This window comes from Lepus europaeus, chromosome 7 (genome assembly GCF_033115175.1).
Source record: "Lepus europaeus isolate LE1 chromosome 7, mLepTim1.pri, whole genome shotgun sequence".
In the NCBI taxonomy this organism is placed as follows: Eukaryota; Metazoa; Chordata; class Mammalia; order Lagomorpha; family Leporidae; genus Lepus; species Lepus europaeus.
In genome coordinates this window covers 89,723,758-89,740,309 of record NC_084833.1, presented here as the reverse complement: position 1 = coordinate 89,740,309, position 16,552 = coordinate 89,723,758, and the positions used below count along the sequence as shown (strand labels likewise).

Genomic DNA, 16,552 nt, shown 5'->3' with positions numbered 1-16,552 from the left:
TATAAAATGGCTGGGTATAAGAAAAATATAAATTAATAGCTTTCCTCCATGTCAGTAGAAGGCATTGGAAAACTTAATGAAGCAATGCTAAAATTAGAACAAGAAAAGTTATTCAGGAATAATGTTAGTGAGAAATACTTGAGACTTATATGAAAACAAAAACCAAAAACTTAGAAGGAAATTTAAATACTTATTTTAAAAAAATACATGTAGCTCTAAACTGAATCAGGCCAAGTATTTGAGATACAGTTGTAAAATAATGTCAGATGCTAACTAAGTTACATAGCTAATCCATTGATACAAGTCTAAAACAGGTAAACAGGTATGTACTGGAATCTACCTAGAGTTATTCTTACCCTATGCTTCCAGTGAACACAAAGTTCCTATTTCTGAATGTTATCAATGGCACTATCTCTTTCCTGTTTAAGATTTTTTAAAAGAGTTTTTTAAGAGTTGCAAATCAAAAGAAATTATTATCGAGCTTGGTAATTTGTATTATAAAAATGTTAGTGTCATCTTTTTCATTTTTTAATTTTAATTAATTTTTAAGAGTCAATATGATTTGTGGATACAAGTCTAAGAACATAATGATATTCCCCTCATCCTCCCCTCCCATTCCTCACTCTCCTTCCTTTTCCCTTTCTTTTTTTTTTTTTTAGTTTTTAAGATAAGATTATAAATTTATATTACAGTAAAAAGGCTTAATACTTCACTGAATAAGAAGTTTAACAAGGAAAAAGCAAAAAGATCCGAGTTTAGTTGGAATATAGACAATGGCTATGAGTGTATAAATGACCTAGTGTCCTCTTTTTTTAACCTGACTATACTTGTAATTATCTTCTTATAGTTCCTTTGGAAGGACTAAGAAGTCAAAGCCAGTTTGAAGAGATGAGATCAAGCTACATTAGAGAGCTCATCAAGGCAATTGGTTTGAGGCAAAAAGGAGTTGTTTCCAGCTCACAGCGTTTCTATCAACTCACAAAACTTCTTGATAGCTTGCATGATGTAAGTATTTTATGTTACAGAAAGTCAAAGATTATTTTCTGAATTTCTATAACTTCTTAAATATTAAATCTAAATTCTACTTTATATGATTTCTTCAGATTCTATTTGTGTTTTTAAAAATGTATTTGTGTCACACTGCTAAGGATTTATATTGTGCTTTTAAAACTTTCACTATAGATCACTCAAATATCCTTTTATTGGTATATACAATTTGAGAATAATTTAATAACTGATAGGAATTATGATACATTTTCCTGAATATGCTTTGAAGTATTTTTTGCCTAAAATTTTTTGAAAGATGTTATTTGAGTATTTACAAGCAAAAGTATGGGTGTGGAAAATAAGACTCTCATATCATCTTAGATGGAATTGTAAATAACATTGCTGATAGGCAATCAGACAAAAGTTAAAATCTGTATGGTTTCAAGTTTTCATTTTTTAGAATTTATCTGAAAAAAATAATTAGGCAGAAATTCAGTATACACTCTTTATATACAAGGATGTTCATCAAGGCAGAGGGAGGAAAAAATAAACTAGAAATGACCACACCAGAGCCAAATTAATAAAATAAGATATATGTGGTTAGTCAAGACATTGCATGCAAGTTTTTATTGTTACTATGTTCAGAAAACACATAAAAAAGACAGGCAATGTGTAAAACAGCTATGTACTCACCAGGTCCAGTTCTGAGACTGGCTTCCTGAAAATGAACCAACAGCCAAGATTCTTAGCTATTTACTCTAAAATGAAAGGAAAAAAAAGGTAATTTGAAGGAAAAAGCGCTAACGTAGATAGCAGAACATCTAAGCTCCACAGACATATAAGAATGGTAGTGTCCATGAAATGAGTGATATTTTGTCCATGAAATTAGAAAACATTTTAAAATGAACATTTGACAACAAAATACTTTTATATTATTAAATACAAAAGAACAGAAATTAAAACATCCATAACAGGGATGAAATATAAAGAAAACATCAGAAAAAAGCCTAAAAAACTAATACATGGAAAACTAGAGAGAAGAGGTGGTGTAGGGAAAACTACAGGAGATTGCACCCCCCAATTAATCGGGATTTCCGGAATAAAAAATAAGGAAATCTGTGGCCAAGTCTTTAGCATAGTAGTTAAGCTGTTGGTTGGGATGCCTCTATCCCATATCACAGTGCCTGAGTTTGAGTCCCAGCTCCACTACCAATCCTATCTTCTGTCTAATGTGCACTCTACAAAGTAGCAGTGATGCCTCTAGTAATTGGTTCCCTGCCATCCATGAGGGAGTAGGATTGTGTTACCAGCTCCCAGCTTTTACCCTAGCCCAGCCTGAGCCACTGCGGGTATTTGGGGAGTGAAGCAGTGGATGGGAGTGCCTTGTTCATTTATTCCGTTTCTCTCTCTGTCTCTTTCTCAATAAATAAATATAATTTTTAATAAAAAATAGAATCAAGGAAAGCATGTAAGAAATCATAAAAAGAAAAGTTGCTGGAATTGAAGGATATGAATTGTCTAACTATAATGCCAGGTCAGAGTCCTGGCTACTCCACTTCCCATCGAACTCCCTGATAATGCACCTGGGAAGGCAGCAGAAGTGAGCCAAGTACTTGGGTCCCTGTAATCCATATAGGAGACTCTAATGCGGTTCCTGGCTCCTAGCTTCAGCCTGGCCCAACCCTAGCCATTACAGCAGTTTGGGGAGTAAATCAGCAGATGGAAGAACTCTTTCTTTCTGTATCTCCTTGTCTCTGTCACTTCACTTTTCAAATAAATAGCTAAATATAAAAAAACAACAAATTTTGTCACATAACTTGACTGTGGCTTTGTGAGCAATATAGAGAAAACAGTACAAATGAGAATATAGATGATTTGCTCTTGTAGCATAGTAACATGTCATATATGGGACCAGTGTTGTGACAGTAGATTGAACCACTGCTTGTGAAACAGGTTAGAGTTCTGGCATTCCATTTCTGATCCAGCTCTCTGATGATCAGCCTGGAAAGGTAGTTGGAGCAGGCCCAAATGCTTGGGCCCTTGCCACCCACATGGGAGACCAGGATGGAGTTCCTGGTTCCTAATACAGCCTGGCCCATTCCTGGTTGTTACAGCCATATGGGGAGTGAACCAGCAGATGGAAGTGTGTTCTCTCTCTCTTTCTTTCTCTCTCTCCCCCTCTCCTTCTTGCTTGCTCTCTCTTGATAACTATGTGTATCTGTCTCTGTGTAGATCTCTCTCTCTCTCTATGTATATATGTATGTTGTTCAAATAAATAAATCTTTAAAAACAGATCATATAAGAAAGAAAGTGTAACCCAACAGGAAACAATAAAACTCTTTGTAATCTAAATCCTAGGCATTTATTTAGCCAACTGAAATATAACTATGTGAAGAAAGAGGAGAACAGAAAATGTATGTATTTGAGGAGAAGTATTTGTCATATAGGATACCAAAATACTCATTTTTCATAGTAGAAACTTTATTAGAAATAGATACATATCAAAAGATGCAGTCTAAAACTGTTGAAAGGAGTGTGGGGAGCTGGAATAAGAATAGGAGAAATACATAAAAAAAAAAAAAACCTGCTAGATTTTGTTGTTGCTACTGTTGTTTTGTTTAAAATATTGTTTAAGGCCGGCACCATGGCTCACTAGGCTAATCCTCCGTCTGTGGCGCCGGCACCCCGGGTTCTAGTCCCGGTTGGGGCGCCGGATTCTGTCCCGGCTGCTCCTCTTCCAGTCCAGCTCTCTGCTGTGGCCCAGGAGGGCAGTGGAGGATGGCCCAAGTGCTTGGACCCCTGCACCCACATGGGAGACCGGGAGGAAGCACCCGGCTCCTGGCTTCGGTTCAGCACAGCGCTGGCCGTGGCAGCCATTAGGGGAGTGAACCAACAGAAGGAAGACCTTTCTTTCTGTCGCTCTCTCACTGTCTATAACTCTCTCTTTTTCTCTCTCTCTCTCACTGTCTAACTCTGCCTGTCAAATATATATATATATATATATATATATATATATTAAATTTTGAGGCAGAGAGAGAGATAATGAGCCCCATTTGCTGCTTTACCACCTCCTGCCCTCTCAAATGCCCACAGCGGCTGGAACTGTGCCAGACTGAAGCTGGGTGCCTGGAACTCAATCCAGTCTCACACTCAATCCAGGTGGTTAGTGGGGACCCAATCACTTACTCTCCTCACCTGCTGTCTCTCAGTATCTGCACTAGCTGGAAAGTGGAATTGGCAGTATGTCTGTGACTTGAGCCCAGGCACTTAGAAATGGGATGTAGGCATCTTAAGCAGTGTCTTAACTGTTGGACTAAGTGCCTGCTCTGTTAAGAATCTCACATTACTAAGTGGCTTTTAAAATTAAATATATTAATTACTTTGATCAAAATACATATTAGAATATAATTAATTATGTGGAATTATTGACATAGGAAGAGTCAAAATATTTGTTATGTGAAAAAAGATTAATAAGTAGGATTTATTAAATGCATTTTGAAAAAACATATATATTTATATATATAATACTCTCTGTGCATTTAAGTATGTCTAGATAGATGAATAAAAAGGAAAAGAACTTGAAAACATACCAAAATGTATACCCTGGTTATCCTGTGGGATTATAAATGACTTCTATTATTTTAAATCTTTTCATATTATAATATTTCATCATAAGTGGGAGTTACTTTCATTTGTGTAAGAAGAAAACATTTTGAAAAGTATTTCTATTGTTAGAAAAATGTTATCATATTTGATGAGCACCTGAGTTTATTGTTTTTCTTATGTGTTTCCTACCCATTTGTTAAACCAACAGCTTGTCAAACAACTTCACCTGTACTGCCTGAATACATTTATCCAGTCCCGGGCGTTGAGTGTTGAATTTCCAGAAATGATGTCTGAAGTTATTGCTGCACAGTTACCCAAGATATTGGCAGGGATGGTGAAACCTCTCCTCTTTCATAAAAAGTGAATGTCAATTATTTTTCAAAGAATTAAGTGTTGCAGTATGTCTTTTGTTTTGGTCAGGATTATGAGGTCTCGAGTTTTTATAATATTCTTCTGAAAGCCTTACATTTATAACATATCATAACATGTAAATTTAAGAGGAAGATTGTGACATCCTAATTATTTTCCTGTATTAAGCATAATTAGAGTTTTTAAAGTGTTTTTCTGTCCCCCATATTTTCTTTAAACGTTTAAAGAGTTTATAAGGTTGAAAAAGTACTAAAACTGATTATTGAAGTAAGTTATGTCTTACCCATACTATTTCATACCATGTAGGTGAGGATTTTTAACTTTTACATATAACAAATCTTCTACTTTAGAGAAAGAAAATCTTCACATGTAATAATAAAAAGCTACTATTATTTGTTACTTCTAGGTAGCTCCCTTTTTCTCCTTGACTGTACTTCCAAAAGTGAACCTTTAAAATGGTATGCAAAATTTTGTCTACTAGAGTGTGTGTGTGTGTGTATATGTATATACATATACACACACAGAAACACACATATATATATGTTTCTGTAAGGAGGAAATTCATAAGATTTCTAAGAGTTTTTAATGCCAAAAATATAGAGACAAAGAGTTTAAAAAAAACCACTAAACAGATTACAGACTAGACAAAACAGTTCTATGTTAAAGGGATTTCTTATATTGGAAACCCAAATCTATAAGGAAATTATTAATGAGTAGAGCTTTACTGTTATGCCAACAGTATTTCAGGTTTTGTAGGGACTTTTTGGTAACTTTTTTAGGAAGGAGTTGTCCTCTAACATAGTATTGTGACTAGAAACCATATCTGTGATCTGACTCTTTACCATCTGTGGCATGCAGAAGTTTTCAATGTCTTCACATTTAATGTGGTACAATAATATCTTTCCTTCCAAATTCTTCTTGTGATCTGAGCTTCTTATTAACCTCTTCTCAAATCAAAGAAGGAAGGGATGGAAAGAGGGAGATAGGGAGGGAAAGAGAGGGATATAATTCCCTTTCTCCACTCCTTAAAGACTTAAGGATGGTGTCCTTTTCTTGTCAGGTGTAATAGATGAATCTCAGGTTGAAAAATTTTGAGTGCCTTTGATCCAGTTCTACTAGAGATGCTTCAGGAAATACTAGATGGTGTCTTAACATATTACAACCAATTAACAATAACCAGAAAGCACAAAATTCACATTCTTGTTTGAACTGAAAATATTACTTTAGAAGACAGACAGTTCTTTTCTGAGGTAAATCGCTGGAGATGTCTTTTGTAAAAAAGAAAGGAAAATATATTTATATATACACTATCCATACATACAATACAATAGGAAGAACCAAGTTCATACCATTGGTGAAATTCAGTTGAAACCGGTATTTTCTTTCTAGATAAAGTTAGTTATACCAGTTTTAGGCATGTATGAGTATACATACTTTTTTTAACAACTCAACAAAGCTAATAGGAACACTTTTTTTTTCTAAATTTCCCTAAAATTGGACATATCATTATCTTTACAAATAAAATATATTACCTCATGCAGATTACTAGTTGTTAATTAGAAAATTAAAGTAACTTGAAAATTTTCTATGTTGAAAACAATACAGAAAAAATTTGCTGAAATTTCTGAGTTCTTAATGTGTTTTCAATTCTCCATTCCTTTCTATTGGTAAATACTTGCAGTTTACCAAGGGAATAATAACATAAGAATATTCTTAGCAAATACTGTTGTGACCCCCTAAAGCACAAGTAAAGTGATTTCATGTGATAAAATATTGGCATAATAATATTACCAAGCCTGGTTTTAAACTAATAATTTTTCAACTTTCAAAAATAATTAGCTATGAGGTGTCTATAAATAGTGGGTTTTCATAGGCTATTTAAAATAAGTACTGAAACATGCTTCAGATAGAGCCCTTGGCTTGGATTCATTAAACCTATGTGGCAAATATAACAGATTATATACATATTTATAATTTTTAGCTATAACAGTCAACAAAAGTTTAACTCAAGTATTCCAAGTAGTCTCAACAGTTTAAAATTAGCCGCTTTTTAGTATGTCTATGAACATCTTTTTCTGTGGATGCATTTGTGTTACATGTGTTATGTAGACTCTTGACAGGCATACCGTCACCCTACAGGCCAGTTATCATCCTAAAAAGGGATCTGCTTATGCCATTTTCTCACTGTGAAACGTTCAGTGATTTCCAGTCACCTGTCACAGTGACTCCAGTCATAGAATTTCCAAATGAACTTTAAAAAGAATGCTATTACCTGAGCTCCTTCCTCAGTGATTTTAATTGATCTACTTGCATTAATGCAGGCACAGAATAACTATTTTGAAATAGTGTTCAATTGTCAATCCTTTATATTTTGCTGTCTTTACCCTCCACCGTAACGCATGTTATGTCCCAGCCCAGAAAATCCTTTACCCACCATTTTTTTTTTTCTGCTGGAATTCCCCCACCTTTGACAAGACAGCCAAGTATCATTTCTGTAAAGTCTTCCCTTAGTCTTCCAGACAGTGCTTTGCTTCCTCCTACAGTTCACCTACCATTTTGTGCACATGTGAATGACTATAGCACAATTCTGATTCTCCTACAAATCTGGAAGCCACTCTGAGGTGGAACATTGTGTCTGTGGACTGAAGAGTTCAATGACACATTCTCTCTGTAATTGGTATCACCATGAAGTTCTTTCAGTCTTTGATTACATCACTGCATGTGTCTGCACTTATGCCTTTGCCACTTTCTCTTTTCATATTCTTTTATCTTCATTTATTGCTTGTAAATTTTCCAACTTTTTTTCCGGCTTTGAGAGATTCTCTCCCTTTACCAATCATAAATAGGAGAATGAAAGTACACCTTCTGTTTATTAATTAAAGATACTTTATCCTGTTCAAAATTTTAACATTGAATGAATGGAATACTATTTTTCTCCCTAGAAAAAATTCCACAAATAGTTGTTTCTTATATTTAAGAAGCCCAGAATTGTTTTGTATTGTAAACCTCAGTATGAAATTTGTTCTTATTTTGATTTAATTCAACAAATATTTATTGTCTGTTATTGGCATGAGAAAATATGTTCATACACTTTATGAGAATTTAGAGCTCAACAAAGAATATAATTCAAGACAGTAGTAGCTCAGTAATAAATATAAATGGCAGGGTGATAAATTGTAGGCGCTCAAATATGTGTTGACATGAGATGTGATAGGTGCAAAGCATTATGTACATACAATTGTACTGAGACAAATGCAGCACAAATATACTAACTTTGAAATAAATATTAAATTAAAACCTAATTTAGTCAAGTGTCCATAATTCATTTGCATTAATCTATGTGTACATTTGTTTACTAAAAAGCACTTTCCCATATCTTTTCCCCTACAATGTCATCCCAATAAAAATGCATTCAATAGTTCCCATATGCAATTACTAAAGGAAATATACCTCTGTGGGAGTGGCATCTCTCAGAAAGGATTATGTAACATAAGTGAATGAATGTCTGTGTTGCAGAAAAATAAATGAGAACAATGTTGTTAGCCCTTACATTAAAATATTGGACTTAGGGAACAATTGATGATGTTACTTTATTATCTGATTCCTGTTACTTTGGATTAAAGTGGTATTTTCATGCTATATCCTTTTTCATCAGTATAAATCTAATTTGCAAAAAGTTTATTAAATTTACTAATTTCCTTCAACTATGAGGTAATATGGTAGTCATAAGGCTGAGTTTTGTTGCCGTGGATAATGTTGTTTTGCAGCCTTATAAGAATGTTTGATATTCTTGATGTGGGGATTGATCTACAAAGTAGCTGTCTACACACCAGGAGTTAATATTAGAGGCTAAGCTTAAAAAAAATACCTTTTGAAAAGGAACATGACATCACCAATGGATGATATCTAGTCTCTATTCTCTAAATTCCTATTACCAGTGTTCCCATTACTGTCTATAGGCCATGTTCTTTCTCATAGCTCCAAAATAAAATTAAATATAAGAAGACAAGCTATATATATATATATATATATATAGAGAGAGAGAGAGAGAGAGAGAGAGAGAGACAGGGACAGAGACAGAGACAGAGATGAAGAAATACTTGCAAATTACTGAAATAGATTCTTGAGTTAATAAAAATATTTTCCTTAAAAAAGTTTGAAAAGCCACTTGAGCCTGAAGTAATACACCTGCCCTTGCCCAGTTGTTTGCAATTAGTAGAAATAGAAACAAAAAAAGTATACAGAAATAGTAATTGCTATTTTTTTCAGCAAGCCATAGTTCTGGGTATAATTTTATTAAACTACTCAGCTATGATCTCTAATGATATCACGAATCCAGAAATCCAGTAATTTTATTTCTAATGTCTAATCTTGTCTTCCTTTGGTAGAATGTTACGTTTTTAAGTTTTTATTGTTTATACTTTAGCAATTTCTGTGTTTTATACCCACTCATTAAACAATAGATTTCAGGATATGAATTACTTTCCATATCTCTACAACTGCAGAGCTTTGGGTAGAAAAAAACAATCAAAACTTCAAAAAAAATCTTTTTCAAGTTTGAAGATATCTCATGTTTCCACTGATAAAGTGAGACGACAACAGGACAACTCAAGGCCTGTTTTTTTCCCAAAAATATGTTTTTTAAAAACCACTGGATGTGGTAATTTTCCACATCTCTTAAATTTTACAGGAATACCTAGCCAGATGGGGTAGCAAAGGTTTACAAAGTCCTGAAGTGCTTATCCTTTCTAGTTTGTCACAAAATGATCTTAATGAAAAAATTATTGTCCAGACTCGATGGTTTCACTGTATTTTACTTTACAAGATTAGGTGCAAAAAACAATCTATATCTCTTCCCAGAAACTGGTATTATTTCACACTCCCTGGTCTAAATCAAATCCAAAATGGAAGAAGTAGCAGAACAGCAAATGCCTACTCAATATATTATGGAGTAAAGTCCAGCCAGGTTTGGTCTATGCACCACAATAGGAATCCAAGCTGTACGTGGACCAGATAATTGAGTTCAGGTTGCATCACATTCCTATTTAAACTCAGGAAAAGAGCCCTACAGATCATCTTTTACCTGGGGCTAATAGAACCTTTATCTCCAGACTTAATACTAAATCATTGCAGCTTTAAAACCTGAAAATATGGGGCTGGTGCCGTGGCTCTCTTGGTTAATCCTCCGCCTGTGGCGCCAGCATCCCATATGGGCACCTGGTTCTAGTCCCGGTTGCTCCTCTTCCAGTCCAGCTCTCTGCTGTGGCCCGGGAAGGCAGTGGAGGATGGCCCAAGTGCCTGGGCTCCTACCCACATGGGAGGCCAGGAAGAAGCACGTGGCTCCTGGCTTTGGATCAGCACAGCACCGGCTGTGGCGGCCATTAGGGGAGTGAACCAATGGAAGGAAAACCTTTCTCTCTCTCTCTCACTGTCTATAACTCTACCTGTCAAATTAAAAAAAAAAAAAAAAACCTGAAAATAATGAGCAAAAGTGTTTCCTCTAGTCATTTTTCGTTCTTGTTACTGGAGATTTAAAAATTTGCGAGTTGGAGGGTGTGGCATGTTAAAAGCAGTGGTTTATATCAGCAACTTCTTGGTTGCTGCTAAGCAAAGAAAAACAGGAAGAGATATGTTCCCCTCCTTGCAGTTGACTGTGTTCCAGGAGCAAACTCTGGGCGCTTGCCTGGAGGCTGCTCCTGGGCTTGTCCACAGCCTTATGCAGCTGTAGAGTTTGGAAAACTGTTGCAGGATTGCTGGATTAGTCCCAGAATGTCAACCTCGTCTTCAATTTACTGGCTCTTGTTACTTTATGTCACGCTGACCTTATTGTTAAACAGGTTTGTTTGCTTTCTTACCACGCATGAAGAAATGGGGAAAGTATGACTTTAAGCCAGTTGAAAGCTTTAACTGACAAAGCATTTTGAAAGAAATGTGAATTAGGCAGCTAAGAAAGTGTACTCTGTGACTTTAAAGAAAATGTATGATCTTATTCCACAGTGTGACATTAGTGTCATGGTCAAGGTTGAGACAGACACAAGTGAAATATTTAAATGGTATGGTAAATAGTTTCCAGGATATACACTGTAGATTACTTTTATTATCTTAATACATCAAATGCTGCTGTATCCAAGTTACTAAACACGAATTTTTCTAAGTGAAACCCATTTAAATGTTTTTCTCTTGTCAATTATACATAAAGCTTAACATCTCTAGCATGTTCACTTATCTGTAAGTTTTTATTATTCTGAATTATTTTCAAGAGCTGTGGTTTTAAGCTTTTTTGCCATTGAAGAATAATATGTTTTAAAGTATCCACGGAACTACGATGCTATTAAGAAATAGTTGTGGCTTATTTTTAAATATTTTATTCTTCAAGGACATATCAAGTAGAGCTACTAAGAGTCTGAGTAACAATTATGTACTCAGGAATTTGAGATTTCTTTGTATAGCTTTAACTTGTTAAATACAAAATTATATTGTTTTTAAAAATAATAATAAAAAACAATCAGCTTGTATCATAGCTTTCAGGATTTGAGGCCATAATATATTATGTAACATTAAGTTTTTTTCTTCAGGGCTTTAAAGTTCATGAGAAACACCAAAATGGTATATGAGGAATTAATACGAAGATATCATGTGTCAGAATAGAGATGCAGCTCTCTATTCTCCACAAGGTAAAAATATTGTCCAGATTTTTCTTAGTGGGAAGCCCAGTATTTGATGTAACTGGAAGTAGAAAGATGTTCTCATAGCAGCAATTTAATAATTTAATAATAGAGCAGCCCCTTTTGATCTTAGTATTTTGTGTGTTTTAACTTTTCTGAGATGTGCATATTCACAAGGAAAATCAGAATAAACAATTTTTTAAAAACTCCATTAAAATTTGGGGAAAAAGAAGAAAACATGCAAATTCTCTATATTTTGGAAGGAATAAAGATGGCTTATAAAAGTTAAATGAGAGCTGCCTTAAAGAGTAACAATTTTTTTCCTTTAATTAGGGAAAAAATCACCAATATAATAACTAATTTGGGTATCTTAACATCTTAATACTTTCTCTTAAAAAAGAAAGAAAAAGAAAAGAACCGAAGTATCCCTTGTATTCCTTTCAACTCTGAAAGTAGAATTAAAGTATTGCTTTCCACCTGAAACTACAAATCTTTTAATAGTTTATATCAACATAATGTAGTCAACCCTCGGATATGTTATTTATGATATATATATATATATATATGTGAAAATAAAATGCCCTACAACATTAAACAAACATAATGTAGGTTTTTTCAAGTTAAAACATCTTTCTTTAGGCATCATCATCTTTTCCAGCTGCTAGCTGTGAAGCTTTTACTGTGCAGTGTGCCAGCTACACTACCAGATTATGGAGATAAGTTGTGAACTTCAGAGTTCCATCTTCCATGAGCTTACAATTGGATGGGAAATAGGTAAAAAGATGTAGGGTTAAGCTTGTGATTATAAAGGAAATTGAGTTTGTCATTTTAAAAATTAAAAATAAAAGAAGAAGGAGAGAGGATGGGTGGGAAGGGTGGTAAGTATACTTATGCTCTTAAAACTATGTATATGAAATATGTGAAGTTTACTCCCTTTATATAGATAATTTTAAAAAGGTGGTTTCAACATTGTACTGTGAGTGCTATGATGGAGGAAGCATAGGGAACTATTAGACCCCTAAGAGGGGGCACCTAGCTTGAATTTAAGAGTGGTCAATCATAGAATGGCAAATGCCCTCAATAGCACTCCGGCATTCGGATCTGGCTAAAAGGCCCATGGGAGTCTCGCAGGCATGGAAAGTCAAGACACTGTGGCAAAAAGATCCTGAATGAAAGATCTCGGTAAATGAGAGCCCAGCAGAAAGAATGGGCCATCAAAGAAGGAGGCACCTTTCTGAAGGGAGGAAGGAACCTCCACTGTGAAATGGCCTTGACTAAATAAGTTCAGAGTTGGTGAACTCAGGAGGCTTCCATAGCCTTGACAGCTCATGGCAAGAGCCTCAGGTGATTACTGACGTCATAAATAAGAGTGTCAATTGTTAAATCAACAGCAGGAGTCACTGTGCACCTGCTCCCCACAAAGGATCTCTGTCCTTAATGTGTTGTACTATGAGAATTAACGGTAAAACTACTAGTCGAACAGTACTCTATGTCTTGTGCGGTTGTGTGGGTGCAGTCTGTTGAAATCTTTGCTTAGTATATACTAAGTTTATCATCTGTATATAAAGATAATTGAAAATGAATCTTGATGAAGAGTGGGATGGGAGAGGGAGTGGGAGATAGGATGGCTGCAGGTGGGAGGAAAAAGCCACAACAATGCAGAAGTTATACTTTGTAAATTTATATTTATTAAATAAAAAAAATAAAAATAAAAAATAAAAGAGTGGGCAAAGGCATCCTTAAAAAACATTATGCCTGACATATGATCTAAAAGTGGCTTAGGAATTACCTGAGCCTGTGGGGTCAGCACAGCGTATGCACAAACGTGTTGGTGACAGAGTGAATGTGCAGGGGAGACACTGATGATGAAGAAGAAACCAAGTCCAGCTCATCAGTGGCCTTGCACATCATGTTAAGGAGTGCAGATTTGATTTTCTTATGAACAAGAGAGCAGCATAATTCATATGGGTATATTATAAACTTCTCTCCCATCATAATATAGAGAATAGAGTTGGAGATGGCTAGTGCTGGAGACAGAACATTTTTCAGTAAGTCGCAATATTTTGGTGAGAAGGATGGTCATAAACATGAAGAGTTGAAGGTGATCATGACCTCCTCTCTAACTTACGAGCATTGACAGATGATGAAAGTTGATGAAATACATCATATAAATTGCCAAACGCACAGCCAGATGTCTAATTATTCTTCTTCTGTGTCGAAATTGCAAATGTTTCACCAACACGGAAAATGAAAACAAGGAATTTAGTTTTATCAAGTTTCAGAATTCTATCTTTCCAAAGAATCTCTATCCCTCCACCAACATTCCTACCTTTGCATGGCTCTCCAACTTCAAAATCCAGGTCTATGTAATGCAAGACCAGAACAGCTCCAGGTTCAGCAAATGGGGAGGAAAGTGAAACTGAGTTGTGTTGGGCTAACACAGCAAAAACACATACTTGTGTACATCCTTCTTCAGATGCCATTACCTAGGAAGATTACAAAGAGGGATAGACCAAAAAAAGCAAAGCTCACTGTTTCTGCAGAGGGTCTTGACTGCATGAGGCTTCCAGATTGTGGGGGGGTTGAAGAGGGAGAGTAGGTAATAGGCCTCAGAGACATTTAACCATATGCACACAGTGGTGGTGGGGAGAGGGATTCTCTCGCCTACTCTCACAGCAATGTCAGTGTATCGAGTCATGAACCCACTGCTAGCATCTCAGATTTAATCTCTCATTTGTGAATTCATCTGTTCTCTCACTTCCAGTACTGCAGAGTGCTTTGATGACATAATACCTTCTGTTCCTTGGTAGCTCTGTAGGCTCCTTGTAGGTCCAGCTTTTCTCTTCATCTGGCTTCCGCTGTGGGCTCACCGTGCCCTTCAGAAGAGCTACTGTTCCCTGCTAGCTGCTAAGCCTCCATCCAGCTGGTACTGTACTGAATGTAGGCTTCTCTGAGATATCGCAGACTTTATAGCCAGCTGCATATTTCTTGGGCTTCCACTTACTTGTCTGGATGTTCTGTTGCCCATCCCAGCTCTTTTGAGATTTAGTCCCCAGGTGCAGGCATCTGGCCTTCCTTTTCAGTCGCAGGAGCCTCTCCCTTTCTCTTCCCGGGGAAATTAAGGGCTTCTCCTAGGTGCAAAATTGACTCTCAACACATGTTCCTCGTGGTGCTCTATGATTGAGTCTGCATCCTGAGGGCACCTTTGAGGTTGAGAGAATTTTTTCTCTTGAGAAAGCCTCACACTAGAGTTTCCTTGGCACGAGTCTCAAAGACCAGCTGAGGAAGTCAGAAGCTGAACACTGGCTTTGTTTAAGAATTTGTGCTGTCACAATCCTCGTTATCCTTGGAGCAACACGCTTGCCTCCAGCTGACCAGAGAAGGGTCAGGTGCCAAAGAGAAAAACACCGGAGTAATATATTCCAATAAGCATATACTTAAGAGTAGGTTGGAAATTCATATGAGCTTTTCTGTCAAGAGGGAGAGATGCTCCCTCCACCCTAGACTCCTTTAGTTAAAAAAAAAAAAAAAAAAAAAAAAAGCTACCTAGAGTTTATGAAGGACCATATTAAGTCTTTGGAGATACAAAGGGTTCAACAGATTTCTTCTTCTAGGTTCCAGTGGATAACATACCAGCTATTACTAATTGTTTGAAATGTAAACATACTTATTTCTTATTCAATCAACTGGATTTGGAGTAGATTAGAGAAACTAGAGAGTTTTATTGTATTATTTGGCCATGAAAATAAAAATATATTTGATTTATTCCCATTCAGTACTATTTTCAGTCTTTTTTCTTTCTTTCTTTCTTTTTTGACAGGCAGAGTGGACAGTGAAAGAGAGAGAGAAAGGTCTTCCTTTTCCGTTGATTCAACCCCCAAGTGGCCGCTGCAGTGTGTTGCGGCCAGCACGCTGCACCGATCCGAAGCAGGAGCCAGGTGCTTCCTCCTGGTCTCCCATGCGGGTGCAGGGCCCAAGCACTTGGGCCATCCTCCACTGCCTTCCCAGGCCACAGCAGAGAGCTGGACTTGGACAGGAGTAACTGGGACAGAATCCGGCGCCCCGACTGGGACTAGAACCCGGGGTGCCGGTGCTGCAGGCGGAGGATTAGCCTAGTGAGCCAGGGCGCTGGCCTATTTTCAGTCTTTAAGTTAAACATGCCCCATATTCAGGTTTAGAAACTTTAATAATATTTATTTATATATTTATTTAATGTGCTATTTTTTGTAAGTACTTGATTTTAACCACTGGTGGAGTTTCTCTAATTTACATTTAACCCTTCAATGAATAAAGATAACATGTAGAAAATGCCTATGAATGTAAATGCATGTGAGAGTCTGTTCCCTGGTGTCACTATATGGAAGCACTATAACAGATTAAAGAGTTTATAGCTCTCCATGGACTACTAATGCATAAAGAACTACTATCTAAATATCTGCTTTTATTTATTTATTTATTTATTTATTTATTTAAGATTTAGTTTATTTATTTGGAAGGCAAAGTTAGAGAGAGAGAGGAGAGACAGAGAAAGAGAGATCTTCCACTGGTTCACTCTCCAAATGGCTGCAATGGCTGGGACTGGGCCAGGTTAAAGCCAGGAGCAAGAAGCTACTTCCTGGTCTCCCATGTGGGTGCAGAGGCCCAAGCATTTGGGCCATCTTCTTCTGCTTTCTCAGGTACATTAGCAGGGAACTGGATCAGAAGTAGAGCAGCCAGGACTCAAACCAGCACCCATATGGGTTGACAACATCATAAGTGTTGGCTTTATCCTCTATACCACAATGCTGTCCCAATCTTTGCTTTTTAAAAAGCACTTAGGGCCAGTGTTGTGACACAGGAGGTTAATCTTTTGCTTGTGATGTCAACACACCATATTAGAGCTCTGGCTTCAGTCATGCTTGCACAGCTTCCGGATAACGTGCCTG

General features: G+C 36.3%; 1 protein-coding gene across 2 annotated transcripts in view; it reads left to right on the top strand.

Moving 5' to 3' along the window:
• Positions 1-8,263, top strand: part of PGR (progesterone receptor) — a 74,124-nt gene extending 65,861 nt beyond the window's left edge. For both annotated transcript variants that reach the window (XM_062196917.1, XM_062196916.1), the window contains 2 exons: positions 848-1,005; positions 4,802-8,263. In XM_062196917.1, the coding sequence (XP_062052901.1) occupies positions 848-1,005; positions 4,802-4,957 (314 nt within the window). In that variant the 3' untranslated portion in view covers positions 4,958-8,263. The remainder of the gene's footprint in view (positions 1-847; positions 1,006-4,801) is intronic.
• The last annotated feature ends 8,289 nt before the right edge of the window (positions 8,264-16,552 follow it).